Source organism: Nerophis lumbriciformis, linkage group LG10 (assembly GCF_033978685.3).
Source record: "Nerophis lumbriciformis linkage group LG10, RoL_Nlum_v2.1, whole genome shotgun sequence".
Lineage (NCBI taxonomy): Eukaryota > Metazoa > Chordata > Actinopteri > Syngnathiformes > Syngnathidae > Nerophis > Nerophis lumbriciformis.
Window position 1 is genome coordinate 10,209,669 of NC_084557.2, and position 17,578 is coordinate 10,227,246.

Below are 17,578 nucleotides of genomic sequence, written 5' to 3' on the forward strand. Positions count from 1 at the left end.
AGAGGAGGTGTGTATAGTCAATCTTAAGGTTGCTCAGGGGTGAAACGAGTTTATCTGTAGGTGTCTGGTACTCACTGCAGTTGAGTAAATGCTAGCAACTATGTGAGAAGATAGCTATAAATCTGTGTGGCTCGTGTGTACAGTATATTCCATGTTCATGTTTTATAACTGGCAGGCCTTATAGAAGTGGTTCCCGAGGCTGTGACGCTGGGCAAGATTCAGCAGGAGTGGGGTCTGGGCGGGACCCTTCGACAGGACACGCTGGAAAAGTGGTTCCACATGTGGAACAAAACAAAGGAGGACTATGAGAAGGTAAGCACAGCTCCTAGATCAGAGGCGTCAAAGTCGTTTTCACCGAGGGCCACATCGCAGTTATGTTTGGCCCCAGAGGGCCACTTCTAACAGTGAATACTATTATTACACAATTTGTTAATGCATTTTATTAGTATTAGTATTATTAGTAGTATTGGGGCGGTACAGCTCGGTTGGTAGAGTGGCCGTGCCAGCATCTTGAGGGTTCTAGGTTCGATCCCCGCATTCGCCATCCTCGTCACTGCCGTTGTGTCCTTGGGCAAGACACTTTACCCACCTGCTCCCAGTGCCACCCATAATGGTTTAAATGTAACTTAGATATTGGGTTTCACTATGTAAAGCGCTTTGAGTCACTAGAGAAAAAGCGCTATATAAATATAATTCACTTCACTAGTAGATTTTGTTTTTTAAACTAAAACGTTAAAAAAATATTGTAAATTGCAATTATTTCACCTAAAAAATGTGTGTATATTACTATACATGGATAAACAGTACTGCTGTTTTTATGGTTAAAAAAGGCAGTTAAGATGCCAGAATTTTACTGTAAAATGTACATTTGTTTTTTTTTACTGTAAAAAAAAAAATGCAATTGTACAGTAAAATTTTGGCACCTGAGCTGCCAGTTTTTTTTTTTTGTTTTTTTTTACTGTAAATCAACAACTATAGATTTTTAGGTGTATTACTGTAAATGCCAAAACGGCACCACAATTTATTTATTTATTATAGTAAAAAAAAAAAGTACTGTTTTTTTCATTTAGAGAAAAATGCTGTAAAAAACAGTCAATTTCACAATTTTACTTTGAAATCTATTGCTACTTTTACATTGCACAATTTAATGGATAACTTGCTTTGAAATCATTATTGTTAGAATGTATTATACATTACACAATATATAAGTTATCATAATTTGCGATTTACATTGAGTACATTTTTTTTTTTTCTCCCAAAATAAAAAAAATGAATACATTGAGTAAGAAAAGTTACAGTACCTCATTGATACATATTATTTCCAGGCTTTCGAGGGCCAAATAAAATGAAGTGTGGCGAAGTTGGTAGAGTGGCCGTGCCAGCAATCGGAGGGTTGCTGGTTACTGGGGTTCAATCCCCACCTTCTACCATCCTAGTCACGTCCGTTGTGTCCTTGGGCAAGACACTTCACCCTTGCTCCTGATGGCTGCTGGTTAGCGCCTTGCATGGCAGCTCCCGCCATCAGTGTGTGAATGTGTGTGTGAATGGATGAATGTGGAAATACTGTCAAAGTGCTTTGAGTACCTTGAAGGTATAATAGCGCTATACAAGTATAACCCATTTATTTATTTATTTAAGTGGCGAGCCACATCTGGCACCCGGGGCCTTGACTTTGACACCTGTGTCCTAGATCAATCAATTATATGTTGACCACGAGTACTGATCATTAACCTGCGCTCCTGTTTGCTTATCACATGTTTCCAGGCTGTGATGAACTTCATTCACTCATGCGCAGGTTGGTGCGTGGCCACCTTCATCCTGGGGATCTGCGACCGCCACAACGACAACATCATGTTGAAGCACAGCGGGCACATGTTCCACATAGACTTTGGCAAGATCATGGGCAACGCGCAGAAGATTGCAAACTTTAAAAGGCACGTCAGAACTCTGACTCAGAGTCAAATACCGTGTTTGTATATAATAACGCTTACCTTCTTTATATTGCCACACTGTTAGGGACCGATCACCGTTCATCTTCACGTCGGAGATGCAGCACTTCATCACAGGCGGCGGCCAGAAGCCTCAGCGCTTGCATCGCTTTGTGGAACTCTGTTGTGAGGCTTACAACATCATCAGACGGCGATCTGCCCTCGTACTCAGTCTGCTGGAGCTGGTAAAGCCAATTGAAACATCGACACTTCAAACTGGGGATGGGGCGCGAGGCCGTCATACTAATAATGATGTTTTCGTCACCTGGAAGACTTTACTAACTTGTAAATAGCAAAATGGCCCCTGAAAGCCTTTGATTTTTCAGCATGTGGCAAGTGTTGGCTGATTCCGATATTGACCCGATGCAATATTAGCCCGAATAATACTTACTGTATTTTTTGGACTATAAGGCGCACTTAAAATCCTTTCATTTTCTCAAAAATCGACAGTGCACCTTATAACCCCGGTACACCTAATGTACGGCATAATTCTGACCTCAAAGCAATTTTATTTGGTACATGATGTAATGATAAGTGTGACCAGGAGATGGCAGTCACACATAAAATACGTGTAGACTGCAAAATGACGCCAGTAAACAACACCAAAACGGTAAATGTTCCATTGAGAATATAGAACATTACACAGGGCGCTCAAAAATCTGTCAAAATGTTTTAGTACGACTTCGGTAAGCTATGAAGCCACACTGCTTGATGGATTGTCGGCGCATTAAACATACAAGTTTTATTATGTTGTGTGTATAAGGACTGCAAAATGGCACCTCTTAGCAGACATGTTACCTGGCATTTTGTTTCGCAATATTATGCAACTTTTCTTATCTTCTGGTACCTGCTGATGTGCATTTGGGATCTGCATAAGTCCTGAAAATGCGCGCGCGTCCGCCATTGTAGTCTGTGCCGATGCTGTAGTCGATAAGCTTCTTCTTTTTCTCTATCTTCTTGTTATGGGACATTCATCCTCCGCTGTTGCCATTTCTAATATAAGGTACTGTAAAGTTCTTACTTATATCTGTCAGTAGACTAGCTATCAAAGCGCTAAAAACTGTAGTGAGTTTACATAATTCACCCACGGAACTTTAGTTATTAGAGGGTTCCGGTCGGACGGTTTATCACGGGACACATTTCCGGTGTTGATGTTGCACTAGTGAGTCACAGATGAGGAGATGCTGCTCCGTTGTTGATTGAAGTAAAGTCTGAATGTCATTAAAACAGTTAGCTCCATCTTTTGACACTTCTTCCACTCCCGTCCTTGCACGCTACACCGCTACAACAAAGATGACGGGGAGAAGACGCTGTCGAAGGTGAGCCACGTAAATAAGACCGCCCACAAAATGGCGCATCCTGAAGCGACTGTCAGAAAGCGACTTGAAGATGATCTGTAAAACACAATCTATGCAACCACCATTTCATGTTATGTACACCACAAGGATTGCTTGATTGAGAAGAAGGAGGTGTTTTCAATTTAGAAAAAAAATATTAATATGCCCCCTTTAATGCGCCCTATAATCCGGTGCGCCTTTTGTATGAAAATAGACCTGAATAGACCCGCTCATCGACAGTGTGCCTTATAATCCGGTGCGCCCCATGGTCCGAAAAATACGGTACTTTTATAGTTTGTGGTATGGAATGTTTAAAAACTGCTTGATCAAGTGAAATTACAAACAGATAACAATAGGAGGTATGAAAAACACAAACCTATTATTAACCAAAACTGAATATACTACACTAATACGAAAAATTACTATTTGCTTTGCAAATATCAGCCATTTCAGGGATTCTCTTTTTAACCAGAATAAAAAAAAATTACAACAGTAGTGTTACATTAATACAGCCAATTTACAAACGATGATCAAAACAAGAAGTTAATAAAACCTGTTTTCCGTTGGTGTGTCATGTTCGCAGATGATCAGTGCAGGAATGGCAGAACTGAAGGATACTAATGACCTGCAGTACGTCCAAAACAACCTCAGACCTAACAACACGGACCTGGAAGCCACGTCCTACTTTACAAAGTAATTGAACGCATCAAAACACGCACACGCACGTTACTTGTCTTAATCCACAAACAATGGGAGTTTCTTCAACTTTAAGAACAAAATAGAGAGGTATGGAGCAAAATTAGGGCCAAAAGTCTTGTACATGAAAACATTTACTTTAAAACTAAAACATGTCATTTTAATGGTGGACTTAGAAAATAAAATACCTCAGTGTATACAAAATAAAAATAAGTGCAGAAAAAAATGTCCAGGTAGAATAATTATGATTTACCCGGGTAATTATTTTGAATAAATTATTCATTTACATTTTTCATATTGATATTTGAGCTTCTGTTATTTTCAGATTCTTTTTTTGTTTTTTAAGTTTCACTAAATCTTTTGTTTTTCTTTGGGTTCAAACTTTTGGCTTAAATTTCACGTGGAGAGTGTGCCATCAACTAAGAGGGCAGTGGAATCATGAAAGAGCGAGAGGGCGTCCCTGATCACGTTGCCTTCAGGGAACGTAGGAACAAAGACAATTCCCCACTTTAATAAGGCTCGACCAGAGCTCCCCGACCACTGGATCACAGTCACAATGAATTGATTGGAAAAATAATCATTTAAAAAATAATATTCAGTTGACTTTTTCCACTTTATTAAGCTGTCTTTGAACGCATCAAATGTTCTAAAATTTGCTATCATAAAACTTCAAGCGATGGTTGGTTCGTTTTGTAACGTATGGTTCAAAGGTTTTTAACAGCGGGTCGTGAATTGTTTGATTGAAACCTTTTTTAGAATATTTTTTTCTATTTTCCATAAATTAAAATGTCTTTAAATACTCATGAGTAGTGATACAACACAACGGATACATGGTGGCAGAAGATACTTTTCCGTCAGCAATGCACACATTTAACGACACACAGGAGCACTTTTAAGCAGTTTATGCGTTTGGATCGGAAAAAAGGATTGTTTTTTAGCACGACAAAAATACACAAGCTGAAGAGAGATAAGCCCACCTACTCTTCACTTCAGAAACTGCAGGTTAACAACATACTTTTAGGACCACTTTGATTTGAAACACAATTTCATACAAGATATACAAGTATAGGGTCTCTCCATCAGTTTGGGTGGTTGGCTTGGAAAAGGTTGAAGACCCCTGGTGTAGTTTCTTATTTGTGTTTACCTGACTCCCCTCATTATCTCCCAGCTCCCCAAATAAATGAAAACAGGAGTGCAGTAGCAGTTTGCTCTGACATCGTGTTTCCTGGTTATCGCAGAAAAGTGTGGAGAATATGTGAGAATGAGGTACAGTAAGTGGGGCAAATATGAGAAAAATAGACTAAAGAACGGGAGAAAAGATGCTGAACATGGAGATTGAATTTAGCATGTTAATACTGGTGAGACATAAGAACTTCAAGACAAGACAGGGCAAATTAAGGAGATGGAAATAGTAGCCTGTCACTGTTTACAAATCTCAGTTATTCCGTATTAATTTTGTGCGTGTCTTGGTTTTATACATAAAACCTAATAAATGAATAAATAAATAGCTTCAGATTACATTCCCTTAAGGTAACATAATAGTAGACCCCCCCCCCCCCCACATCCTTTTTGCTAAACTGTGTGTCATGATCCCATTCCCCTAGCAGTTGAGAACAAGCTCCCTATGCTAAATTTGGGCCAAAAATCAGAAACTAGGAAAATAATATTTTTCTAATCTAAAAAAGAAAGATATATAAAACAGTAAAAAAAAAGAAACTGTAAAGTAAACGATTTTAATGTGAAAAAAACCAGAAGCTCAAATATTAAAATATATGAATGTGAAAAATGGTTATGGTTACAATGTGGCACATCACATATTTTCATGTTTTTATGTCCGAAAAGGAGCAGAAAGAAGCAAAGTTTATTTAATCTGACCCCTTTTCCATTTGTTTGTTCAATCTACTGTACTCAATTTGTAAAAAAACATTGAATAAATAATCTATCAATAAAGCTTTCATGAAAAAATAGTTTAAAAGTTGTGTATAAAATGGTCTAATTTCTTCGATTAAGTTAAAGAGCTGGATCAGAATTCTTCATTATTGTACTTTGTAAACACTTTGAGTTAGAATTTTTTTTAAACTGGATCATATTAGTACTTTGTTTGACTTCTATGCTTTTAATCCATTCCATAAATTAATTCAACAAACTGAAAAATTAAAATAAATAATTTATTCAAGAGAATTACCCGAGCGAATTATAATTATATATAACCTGAAAATAAAATGTGTGCATTTAATATCATTTTGAACACAAAGATGTATTTTTCAAAATTCTACATTTAAAACTTGATTTTACAGTTTCAAAATACATTTGGCTCTAATTTAGCTCCATATAAAAGCGTATTAAGAAATGTGCCCGGTCCAGTTTGTTTTGGGCATTGCTTGAAACAAATCTTAAACGTGTTCGTATTTTTCCAGGACCTCTTTTTTTCTCCCATTATTATTCTCTATTTGTGTCTCTTTAATCAAAAAGGTGACACTTAAACACAGAACAATCTTTAAATGACAATGTAAGCAAACAAAATATTGCAAGTGTCACTATGTAAAAGGTATAGTGGGAATAGTTATCAGTAGTATATATAGAATGGAAATTATTAAATAAACTTTGCTTCTTCGTACTCCTTTTTGGATTAACGCACCTAGTCTGCCAGAGCATAGGAAGACATCGCAGGATGACTTGCTCCATTTAGCAAGTAATTAGACACAACTAGATTCTCTCTTGTCTTGATTAGGGACAGAAGAAAAGTTCATTTGTTGTTCTAAAAATGTCTTGTTTTTTACTCACTCTTTGCAAATGCGTCATAGCCAGTTATGCAAATTGGACAATGACGTGAGGGAACGCTGACATTTTTATTCCTAAAGTTGTTTTATATCCTTCCTGTTTTTTGTATATTAAAGGGGAACATTATCACAATTTCAGAATTGTTAAAACCATTAAAAATCAGTTCCCAGTGGCTTATTATATTTTTCGAAGTTTTTTTCAAAATTTTACCCATCACGCAATATCCCTAAAAAAAGCTTCAAAGTGCCTGATTTTAACCACCCGTCCATTTTCCTGTGATGTCACATAGTGAAGCCAACACAAACAAGCATGGCGCATAGAACAGCAAGCTATGGCGACATTAGCTCGGATTCAGACTCGGATTTCAGCGGCTTAAGCGATTCAACAGATTACGAATGCATTGAAACGGATGGTTGTAGTGTGGAGGCAGGTAGCGAAAACGAAATTGAAGAAGAAACTGAAGCTATTGAGCCATATCGGTTTGAACCGTATGCAAGCGAAACCGACGAAAACGACACGACAGCCAGCGACACGGGAGAAAGCGAGGACGAATTCGGCGATCGCCTTCTAACCAACGATTGGTATGTGTTTGTTTGGCATTAAAGGAAACTAACAACTATGAACTAGGTTTACAGCATATGAAATACATTTGGCAACAACATGCACTTTGAGAGTGCAGACAGCCCAATTTTCATCAATTAATATATTCTGTAGACATACCCTCATGTCAGCAGGCCAGGGAAGCTAGGGTCCATATTCTTCTCTTGATCATCTTCGGGACGGTGTGAGCCAAGACATCCAGGGGGTTTAGCTCGCTCGTCTGCGGGAACAAACTGCCGCCATTGCTTGCCGTGCTAGCGAGGCCCTTTGTCCCTGAATTGCTCACACACTCCGGCAGATTCAATGGGGGTCTGGCGGCAGATTTCTTTGACTTTATCGTTGGAAATGCATCTGCTTTGAGTGTCGCAGGATATCCACACATTCTTGCCATCTCTGTCGTAGCATAGCTTTCGTCGGTAAAGTATGCGGAACAAACATCCAATTTCTTGCCACTTTCGCATCTTTGGGCCACTGGTGCAACTTGAATCCGTCCCTGTTCGTGTTGACAACACACCGACGAGGCATGATGTCTCCAAAGTACGGAAAACAGTCGAAAAAACGGAAAATAACAGAGCTGATTTGACTCGGTGTTTGAGAAAATGGCGGATCACATTGTGACGTCATCGCTCCGAGAGCGAATTTTAGAAAGGCGTTTAATTCGCCAAAATTCACCCATTTAGAGTTCGGAAATCGGTTAAAAAAATATATGGTCTTTTTTCTGCAACATCAAGGTATATATTGACGCTTACATAGGTCTGGTGATAATGTTCCCCTTTAAATATATATCGTTCACACAGCACACATTGTGGAAGAATCTTCAAATGTCATCATATTCATTCCAAAATGCTCCCGAATACTACATTGTATTAATCCACTGTGTTCATGGTATAGGAAGATCAAGGAGAGCATGGGTTCTGTTGCGGCCAAATTAAACTTCCTCACACACAGCATGGCCCAAGGGAAGAAACAAGGACCACAAATCAGTGATGGCGTTCCTGCTTCCAGCGCCAACATCCAAGATGCTGTCATCCATGACCACAGCATCAAGGACAAAGTTGTGGTGAGGCTGCGCAGATTTTTCTTTTACCTCCTATTTGTTTTGTAAATAAGGTTGCCAACCGTCCCTTGCTGAACAGAATCCTCCCGTGTTTATTGATGATTGTATTAAGCTGTCAAAGGATGCTCTTTGTCCCGTATTTTTATTATTGTAAAAATACAAAAATGGTAGAATATCAATAGATTCCAAGCTAAGTCTAACCCAATCGATGCCTGATTGCTAACATATCAAACTTATTGCAGTTTGACTTTTCTGGCATCTTTTTAATCCTTTTGCTTTGGCTGTCAAACCTCCTTGGCCTGGCAGCAGCGAGCAAGAGCTAGCTTCTGGCAATCAGACTCCAAATGTGACTTTTTACCACATTTTTCTGTTAAAAAAAAAAAAAAAAAAAAAGGACACCTGGGGAAGTTCGGACATCGTTTTTGTCTGAGTTACATGTGGCGATCACGTCTTGAAGATACATAGCTAGCTCACTTTTTTTAGATGTGTCATTTAGCATCTGCTCTCTTGTTGTCATTATAACAATGTCTTGCCCTCAAAACACTATTTGCGTATCGAAGCAAATAGGGCCTGATCCACTAATATCGAAATACCTCGCGCTACACAGCATGTGCAATCTATAAAAGAGCGTGTAGTATTAGTGGGCTTGTTGCATGTGATTTACTAAGACTGCTTGTGCAATTGAAGAGTGGTGCAGACCTCCTTATTTAAATTAGGATTTTTTTGTGTACTGTAATGGGCATCACCACGGAGACACTCTCATTTACTGCACATTCATGTTGTCGTGCTCCTACCTGTGGCGTTTTGCTATGTTTTCATTCAAGCAGGAGACATGTACCACTTTTTATGGGCATTTTAGAAGCAGTCGTGCATTGGATCTACATTGAAAACGCTTTCTTTCTTTTTTAACCACCAAAGATGCGCTCATTGGAGAGAGGCTGCACTTACTTTGCTCAACAGGCCAAAAAATGCATACATAAAAACGTTTTTTTTCATGTAATAAATATTTTAATAATATAATCTATGTGGTAAAAGTCCTAAGGACACCAAAATGCATCAATCTAATTTGTTTTAATCAGGCCATTGAGTCCTCCAGCAGCTATAAAATTATAAAAGTATGTTGCTGTATAGATGATATTTGCAATATTTTTTTTAAATTTGTGATCATGCAAAATGTTGACACATACATGTCGAGACGCAAAATCGATTGAACACCTTATTCCACTTATGTGACACAATCCACTTAGCACCCATTTAGTAGGTCAGCTTTGCATGTGCTATCAAGTTTGCACGTGTTTTTAGTACATGCAAACCTTTCGTAAATCAGGCCCTCAATGTTTTTTATATATCAAATTCTGATATTACGCTTCAAATGATCACAATATAGCATAGATACCATGGCCACACTTTTTGAGAGAACATGGGCTTCCAGTCTTATAAATTACAAACAAATGTCTCACCTCTCCATTATTTTTAGAGTTAAAGTAGTTTTTTTAGTGATAAAAATCGTAGACCTGCTCTATCATAAAGCAGCACATTGAATTTATACTGTTTCAAGTTAAGCAGGATGGACAAAAATGTTTATTTTAATTTTTTTTAAGTAAGCAAGAAATATTTATATTCATTTTATTTTGCGCGAAAAAGTTGATTATTGAACAATTTATTTTCCATGTATTCATAATACTCCAAAATCCGAGCATCTAATTACCGTATTTTTTGCACTATAAGGCGCAGTTAAAATCCTTTCATTTTCTCAAAAATCAACAGTGCGCCTTATAACCCGGTGCGCCTAATGTACGGCATAACTGTGGTCGACCTCGAAGCAATTTTATTTGGTACATGGTGTGATGATATGTGTGACCAGTAGATGGCAGTCACACATAAGAGGTACGTGTAAACTGCAAGATGACGCCAGTAAACAACACCAAAACTTTAAATGTTCCATTGAGAATATAGAACATTGCACACGGCGCTCAAAAATCGGTCAAAATGTTTTTAGTACGACTTCGGTAAGCTATGAAGCCGCACCGCTTGATGGATTGTCAACGCATTAAACATAGGAGTTCTTATTATGGTGTGTGTATAAGGTAAGACATATTATCTGGCGTTTTGTCTGGCAATATTATACGAAACCAACTTTTCTTACCTTCTGGTACCTGCTGATCTGTATTTGGGATCTGCATAATGCGCCTTATAATCCGGTGCGCCTTTTGTATGAAAAGTTAAAGTTAAAGTACCAATGATTGTCACACACACACACTAGGTGTGGCGAAATTATTCTCTGCATTTGACCCATCACCCTTGATCACCCCCTGGGAGGTGAGGGGAGCAGTGGGCAGCAGCGGTGGCCGCGCCCGGGAATCATTTTTGGTGATTTAACCCCCAATTCCAACCCTTGATGCTGAGTGACAAGCAGGGAGGTAATGGGTCCCATTTTTATAGTCTTTGGTATGACTCGGCCGGGGTTTGAACCCACAACCTACCGATCTCAGGACGGACACTCTAACCACTAGGCCACTGAGTCGGTTAAAACAGACCTGAATAGACCCGCTCATCTGCAATGCGCCTTTTAATCCGGTGCGCCCTATGGTCCGAAAAATACGGTACATTTGTAGTCAAAGGGTACAAAAATGTGTGCAGATTGTCGGACATTATAATGGTCATGTAATCCAAAAAGGCTGAAACATCTTCAACAAACAAGACGAGTCCAGTTGCTTTCATTCACTCTTTGTGGATACAAAACTCCTTTTGCCCGACTTTAAAACGGCAAAAACAATGGAATCGACCAGCCCTGCAAGGTTTTTTTAAATGTTTTCCTTCAAGGTGTTGACAACCCTAACTCTGCACCATCGATTTAATATTGATGCTTTTTTTTTTTTCTCCCAGATCTATTATCTGAAAGTGACCATTGATGATGGCTTTGTCTATAGTGAAATGACATTTGAGGACTTTGAGATGATCCACAAGCAGCTGCTGAAACACTTTATAGAGTCCACTCTGCCTCAGTGAGTCATAACACAAATCTGTCTACTATTGGTGATTGTAAGCTTGTTTGCTAATATAAAAATTAGAGATGTCTGATAATATCGGCAGTCCGATATTATCGGCCGATAAATGCTTTTAAAATGTAATATCGGAAATTATCGGACTCGGTTTCAAAAAGTAAAATTTATGACTTTTTAAAACGCCGCTGTACGGAGTGGTACACGGACGTAAGGAGAAGTACAGAGCAGTTGCGTCTCCCAGTCATACTTGCCAACCCGAATTTCAGTGCCCCTCCCGAAAATCTCCCGGGGTAACCATTCTCCCGAATTTCTCCCGATTTCCACCCAGACAACAATATTGGGGGCGTGCCTTAAAAGCACTGCCTTTGCGTGCCGACTCAATCACATAATATCTACGGCTTTTCACACACACAAGTGAATACAACCCATACTTGGTCAACAGCCATACAGGTCACACTGAGGGTGGCCGTATAAACAACTTTAACACTGTTACAAATATGCGTCACACTGTGAACCCACACCAAACAAGAATGACAAACACATTTCCGGAGAACATCCGCACCGTAACACAACATAAACACAACAGAACAAATGCCCAGAACCCCTTGCAGCACTAACTCTTCCGGGACGCTACAATATACACCCGCCGCTACCCCGCCCCCCAACCCCTCCCACCTCAACCTCCTCATGCTCTCTCAGGGATAGCATGTCCCAAATTCCAAGCTGCTGTTTTGAGGCATGCTAAATAAAATAATGCACTTTGTGACTTCAATAATAAATATGGCATTTTTTTCCATAACTTGAGTGGTTTATTTTGGAAAACCTTGTTACATTGTTTAATGCATCCAGCGGGGCATCACAACGAAATTAGGCATAATAATGTGTTAATTCCACGACTGTATATATTGGTATCGGTTGATATCGGAATCGGTAATTAAGAGTTGGACAATATCGGAATATCGGATATCGGCAAAAAAGCCATTATCAGACATCTCTAATAAAAATACAAATGGGAAATGGGTTGTACTTGTACTGTATAGCGCTTTTCTACCTTTTTTTTAAGGAACTCAAAGCGCTTTGACACTATTTCCACATTCACTCATTCACACACACACATTCACACATTCACACACTGATACATGTATCTACTTCTTTTCTGGTGTTATCATGCTAATTATTAGCATTGTAGCTATAATAAATACATTGAATGCAACGTACTTACCTTTTTGTTTACTCTTCTAGGTTCCCTTCCTGGTATATGATGACATTCACACCAAGCAGAAAGGTGTCTCAGTTAAATAAATACCTTAAACAGCTTTTTGAAGGACCTTGCAAGGGAGTAAGTTGTGTTGATATTCTCTCTCGCTGCGCTCCTTGATGCTGTTACAAACCATCACAACTCTTTGCTTCCAGAATGAATTTGTGTGCAGCTTGTTTTTGGACGGACCCAAAAGGGATATTCAAGGAAATGTGGCAACAGGTGATTTTCCACACACACAAACCGTACAAAGAATTGTCTTTACAGAGATAATTATTGGTTTTGAAACCATCAGAGGTACACAAGGCAATATTTTCTCCCTCGGAAAATAGTCTGGAAATTCGCATATTAAGTTAAAAAAAAGTTAAAGTACCAATGATTGTCACACACTCACTACGTGTGGTGAAGTTATTCCCTGCATTTGAACCCATCACTGGGAGGTGAGGGGAGCAGTGGGCAGCAACGGTGGCCCCGCCCGGGAATCAAACATTAATGACTTTGACACCTCTGATCGAGGAGCTGTGCTCACCTTTCTCATAGTCCTCCTGTGTTTTGTTCCACATGTGGAACCACTTTTCCAGCGTGTCATGTCGAAGGGTCCCGCCCAGACCCCACTCCTGCTGAATCTTGCCCAGCGTCACAGCCTCAGGAACCACTTCTATAAAGCCTAGTCTTTTACGTGAATGAGCTAAATAATATTATTTGATATTTTACGGTGATGTGTTAATAATTTCACACATAAGTCGCTCCTGAGTATAAATCGCACCCCCGGCCAAACTATGAAAAAAACTGCGATTTATAATCAGAAAAATACAGTATACACACTTCCTCTTTGGATCCAAAAGGGTTATGCAGCAATATTATTTTTCTTTGAATTTCAACGCTTGAAATCTTTTAAAAACTTCTGATCCATCTATTACTATTGCTTGTTTTTTTTAAAATGTTTTACAGACTTTTTGTCAAGAAAAAAGTTGTTTTACAATGGGGAAATGCTAAATATAGAATATTCCAAAAATAAGTCGCAGTGTAGATTAACTACGATCAAAGGACGTCGGAAATGTGTAAATAAAGTTGTACTTTATATAAGAAAAAAATGGGCATACAAAACGGTACAAAAGGATCCTTTTATCTTGTTATCTGTCGTTCATTCATTCACCCGTAGGCTGGTAATTATGGCGTCACATTAGTGCCAGAAATCCGAGCGCATAAAAACTGTTATTGAGCGCTGATTCTCCACTTCGTGCGCGCGCGCGACACCCTTTTGCGCACGCGTGGTGCCTTTTTGCGCGCACGCGGTGCCTTTCTGTGCGCGCGCGGTGCCTTTTTGCGCGCTCTCTGTGTACTCCTGGCATCTCTCCTCCCGCTGTCATGTTTCTTTTTGGCACTTTGGGGGCGGGTATGCTTAGACGGCCCCTCCTTTCTGATTGGCTGTGAGCATTTTTCATATGACCAATCATTCTCCAGCGTAGCAACGTTGTAGCCATCTTACCTCGGACAGCTAGCCTCAATCATTACATTGATGTCAATGGTACATGTACTAATTAAATTACCATAACTTGCTCGATTTTCGACCAATTTACAAACGGTTTGCCTTGTTACAAATCTTATTACATGTAGATATGACATAGGATGCTGGACCTGTTGAAATTACCTCTTTCGCTTTAAAAAAAAAATGACTTAATTGTGCAACATAGTTGTGTAGGGTCAGTGTTAGTCAGTTCTCTGATTATTTTAAACTGTTTCAGAATACATTATTAAAAGCTATTTTTAACATTTTAAAAACAAAATTCAAAGATTATTTCATTAATTTTATGGCTGAATCAAAAGAAATTCCATAAATTAGAAAACAAATGTTCAAGAAGAAGTGAAAATATAAAATAATGTTATGGTTGGATGTTATTGCTGGTGGACCAGTTCTGGCTGAAAGATGTGATTATGGTGTTTGTTGTCTTATTATTTATTTGGGTCACATTTTGTATTACCCTGTATTGTGTTTATGTGGTATGAAATAACCTTCATCAGCGCGCGACATTTTTTTATCCACTTCTTCCTCCGTAAATCTTGATACATATTGACGATGACCCGCCCTGCTATACTTCTGATTGGCTCTGAGCATTTTTCAGCATTTTTCGCCTGACCAATCAGAAAGGAGGGGCCGTCTAAGCATACCCGCCCCCAAAGTGCCAAAAAGAAACATGACAGCGCGAGGAGAGATGCCAGGAGTACACAGAGAGCGCACAGAAAGGCACCGCGCGCGCGAGCAAAAAGGCACCATGCGCGCAAAAGGGTGTCGCGCGCGCGCACGAAGTGGAGAATCAGTGCGCGATAACAGTTTTTATGCGCTCTGATTTTTGGCACTAATGTGACGCCATAGGTAATGCTCAATCTCAACAACCACAATGCACCTGCTCCCGGTCTTTTTTTTAACATCCGGTTTGCCGCAATGAATTGTGGAACATGCAGTATCTTAGTTAACCCTTTGTTAGGCTATGAAGTAGAAAACAACTCAATTCAGTGTCAGTGTTTCTCAAATAATCAATATCAAATACATGTATAAATCAAATCAATTCCCTTTTAACTCTTGTTAACTGTAAATAATAATAGATTCATTTATCAGCAATTAAATCAAGTATGCAAATTATGAATGATCATCACACATGAACTATATAACCCATAAGTTACAACATGCAGAGTGCAATATTTGAGGTTGGGTAATTACAGCCTTGAATAGGTGATTTTGATCCAGTAGACAAAAACAAGATTATTTTTAAAGTTAAAGTTAAAGTACCAATGAAATTTGTCCTCTGCATTTGATGCATCCCCTTGTTCACCCCCTGGGAAGTGAGGGGAGCAGTAGCGGTGGCCGCGCCCAGGAATAATTTTTGGTGATTTAACCCCCAATTCCAACCTTTGATGCTGAGTGCCAAGCAGGGAGGTAATGGGTCCCATTTTTATAGTCTTTGGTATGACTCGGCCGGGGTTTGAACCCACAACCTACCCATCTCAGGGCAGACACTCTAACCACAAGGCCACTGAGTAGGTTATATGCAATCTCGCCGGTGTTATGCATAATGAGTCAGAGCTTTTCTTCTGTCACTCACATGCAAACCTGACTTGGAGCGATGCGGCCGTGACAGACCAACACAAAAAGTGTCTAAAAGTTGTTCGCCAACAACAGAGAAGGAGTTATGCTGATTTTAATATAATGTCAGGCAGCTAAGGAATGCAATCTTTTTAAATTGCAGTCTGTTATTTTAGTAATTTAGATGTTTGTCTTAAAAATATTTGTTCCAAAAAATAGGGTCTTTAAAAATGTCTGAATTGTCCGAAACAAGGATTTTACAGTATTTTATTAAAATGATATAAGCTGACGTTAATAATGTCAAATGTGTATGTTGACTCCATTACAGGAGACTGCCCTCAAATCCAGCTCTTCATTTCTTACACCGACCGAAAGCTCTCCGTCCTGGTGAAACACCTCAAGAACATCGTAAGTTCCAATGACAAGATTACGATGATTTCTAGGTGACTTACAGTCGCCATGGGGCTTGTTGTTCCAGAAGGCGCCAAACGGCTCTAATCCGGACGCCTACGTGGTCACGTGTCTGAGACCAGACGTCAAGCAGCGATCCAGGAGAAAGACTAAGGTGGTGCGGAATCATGACAACCCCACCTTCAACGAACTGGTACAACTCTTATTGGACATGTTCACTGTGAGGTCTGCTTGTTTCCGGCTATTTCTGTAAACGCGGTAATGATAAACCGTGGGTAAAACATCCAACGGTTAGTATTACCCTTTTAAATTAAAATGTTCATAAAATCGTGATTGATAACACTTCAAGTCACGGACTGGTGCTGCTGCTCATTTACTGAACTTAACATGAAAACAAGAGACATTAACGTATTTCTCCATTAAAAATAATAACGCCATTCCCCAATCTAAACTTGTATAAAGGCATTACTGTCTGAGCAACTAAAATATTAAATGATGCACATTAACCTTACAGGCTGTGCTTTCTTAGAGATATCGGTCGATACTTGAAGCAGTATCACAACACCAAGTGAATTTGCGTGACATCACAAAAACTGAACGTGACGCACCCAACGCACTTTTTTTTTTAAACATAAAATAAACCCCAACTAAAATTCTGCAAATTAAAAAGGAAAAAGATAAACGTACTGAAACACTCAAAAATGATTAAGTAGCCAGAATATTATCATAAAACATTTTCCTCTGCCAAGAAAGTATTTTGTGTGAATTAAAGTTTGGAAAAAGTTTTTCAATCAATCAATGTTTATTTATATAGCCCTAAATCACAAGTATCTCAAAGGGCTGCACAAGCCACAACGACATCCTCGGTACAAAGCCCACATAAGGGTAAGGAAAAACTCACCCCACAAAAAAAGTGTGTACAAGTACTTTAACAAACTAATTTTTTTTTTTATTATTATTATTATTTTTTTTTTATTGACATCCAGCATCAGACATTCCTATCCATTACATCATATTCACATCAATCATATATCTATTGTCTGCCCTAAATGTCAAGATATTTTCCAACCATACCACTCACCACCCCCCAAAAAAAGAAAGAAACAACAAAAAAACGAAGTAATATCTACAAATACATCAATTAAATAAACAAAGAAAGAGGGGGAAAAAAAGAAGGAAAAAAAAAAAAAAAGAGAGAGAAATAAATAATAATACTACATAAAATATAAACAGATACCCATATATATATATATATATATATATATATATACATATACCCACACATACATATATATATATATATAAATATGTAAATACATATATATACATACCTACATATACACTTGTAGGGCGTAATCCCCCT

General features: G+C 38.7%; 1 protein-coding gene across 1 annotated transcript in view; it reads left to right on the forward strand.

The window, feature by feature from the left end:
• The window catches only part of pik3c2g (phosphatidylinositol-4-phosphate 3-kinase catalytic subunit type 2 gamma), a 55,973-nt gene that overhangs the window by 33,985 nt on the left and 4,410 nt on the right, over positions 1-17,578 (forward strand). The window contains exons 23-32 of the mRNA XM_061970289.1: positions 176-312; positions 1,765-1,934; positions 2,017-2,173; positions 3,909-4,018; positions 8,294-8,462; positions 11,346-11,464; positions 12,707-12,803; positions 12,878-12,944; positions 16,133-16,212; positions 16,283-16,408. Of these exons, the coding sequence (XP_061826273.1) occupies positions 176-312; positions 1,765-1,934; positions 2,017-2,173; positions 3,909-4,018; positions 8,294-8,462; positions 11,346-11,464; positions 12,707-12,803; positions 12,878-12,944; positions 16,133-16,212; positions 16,283-16,408 (1,232 nt within the window). The remainder of the gene's footprint in view (positions 1-175; positions 313-1,764; positions 1,935-2,016; positions 2,174-3,908; positions 4,019-8,293; positions 8,463-11,345; positions 11,465-12,706; positions 12,804-12,877; positions 12,945-16,132; positions 16,213-16,282; positions 16,409-17,578) is intronic.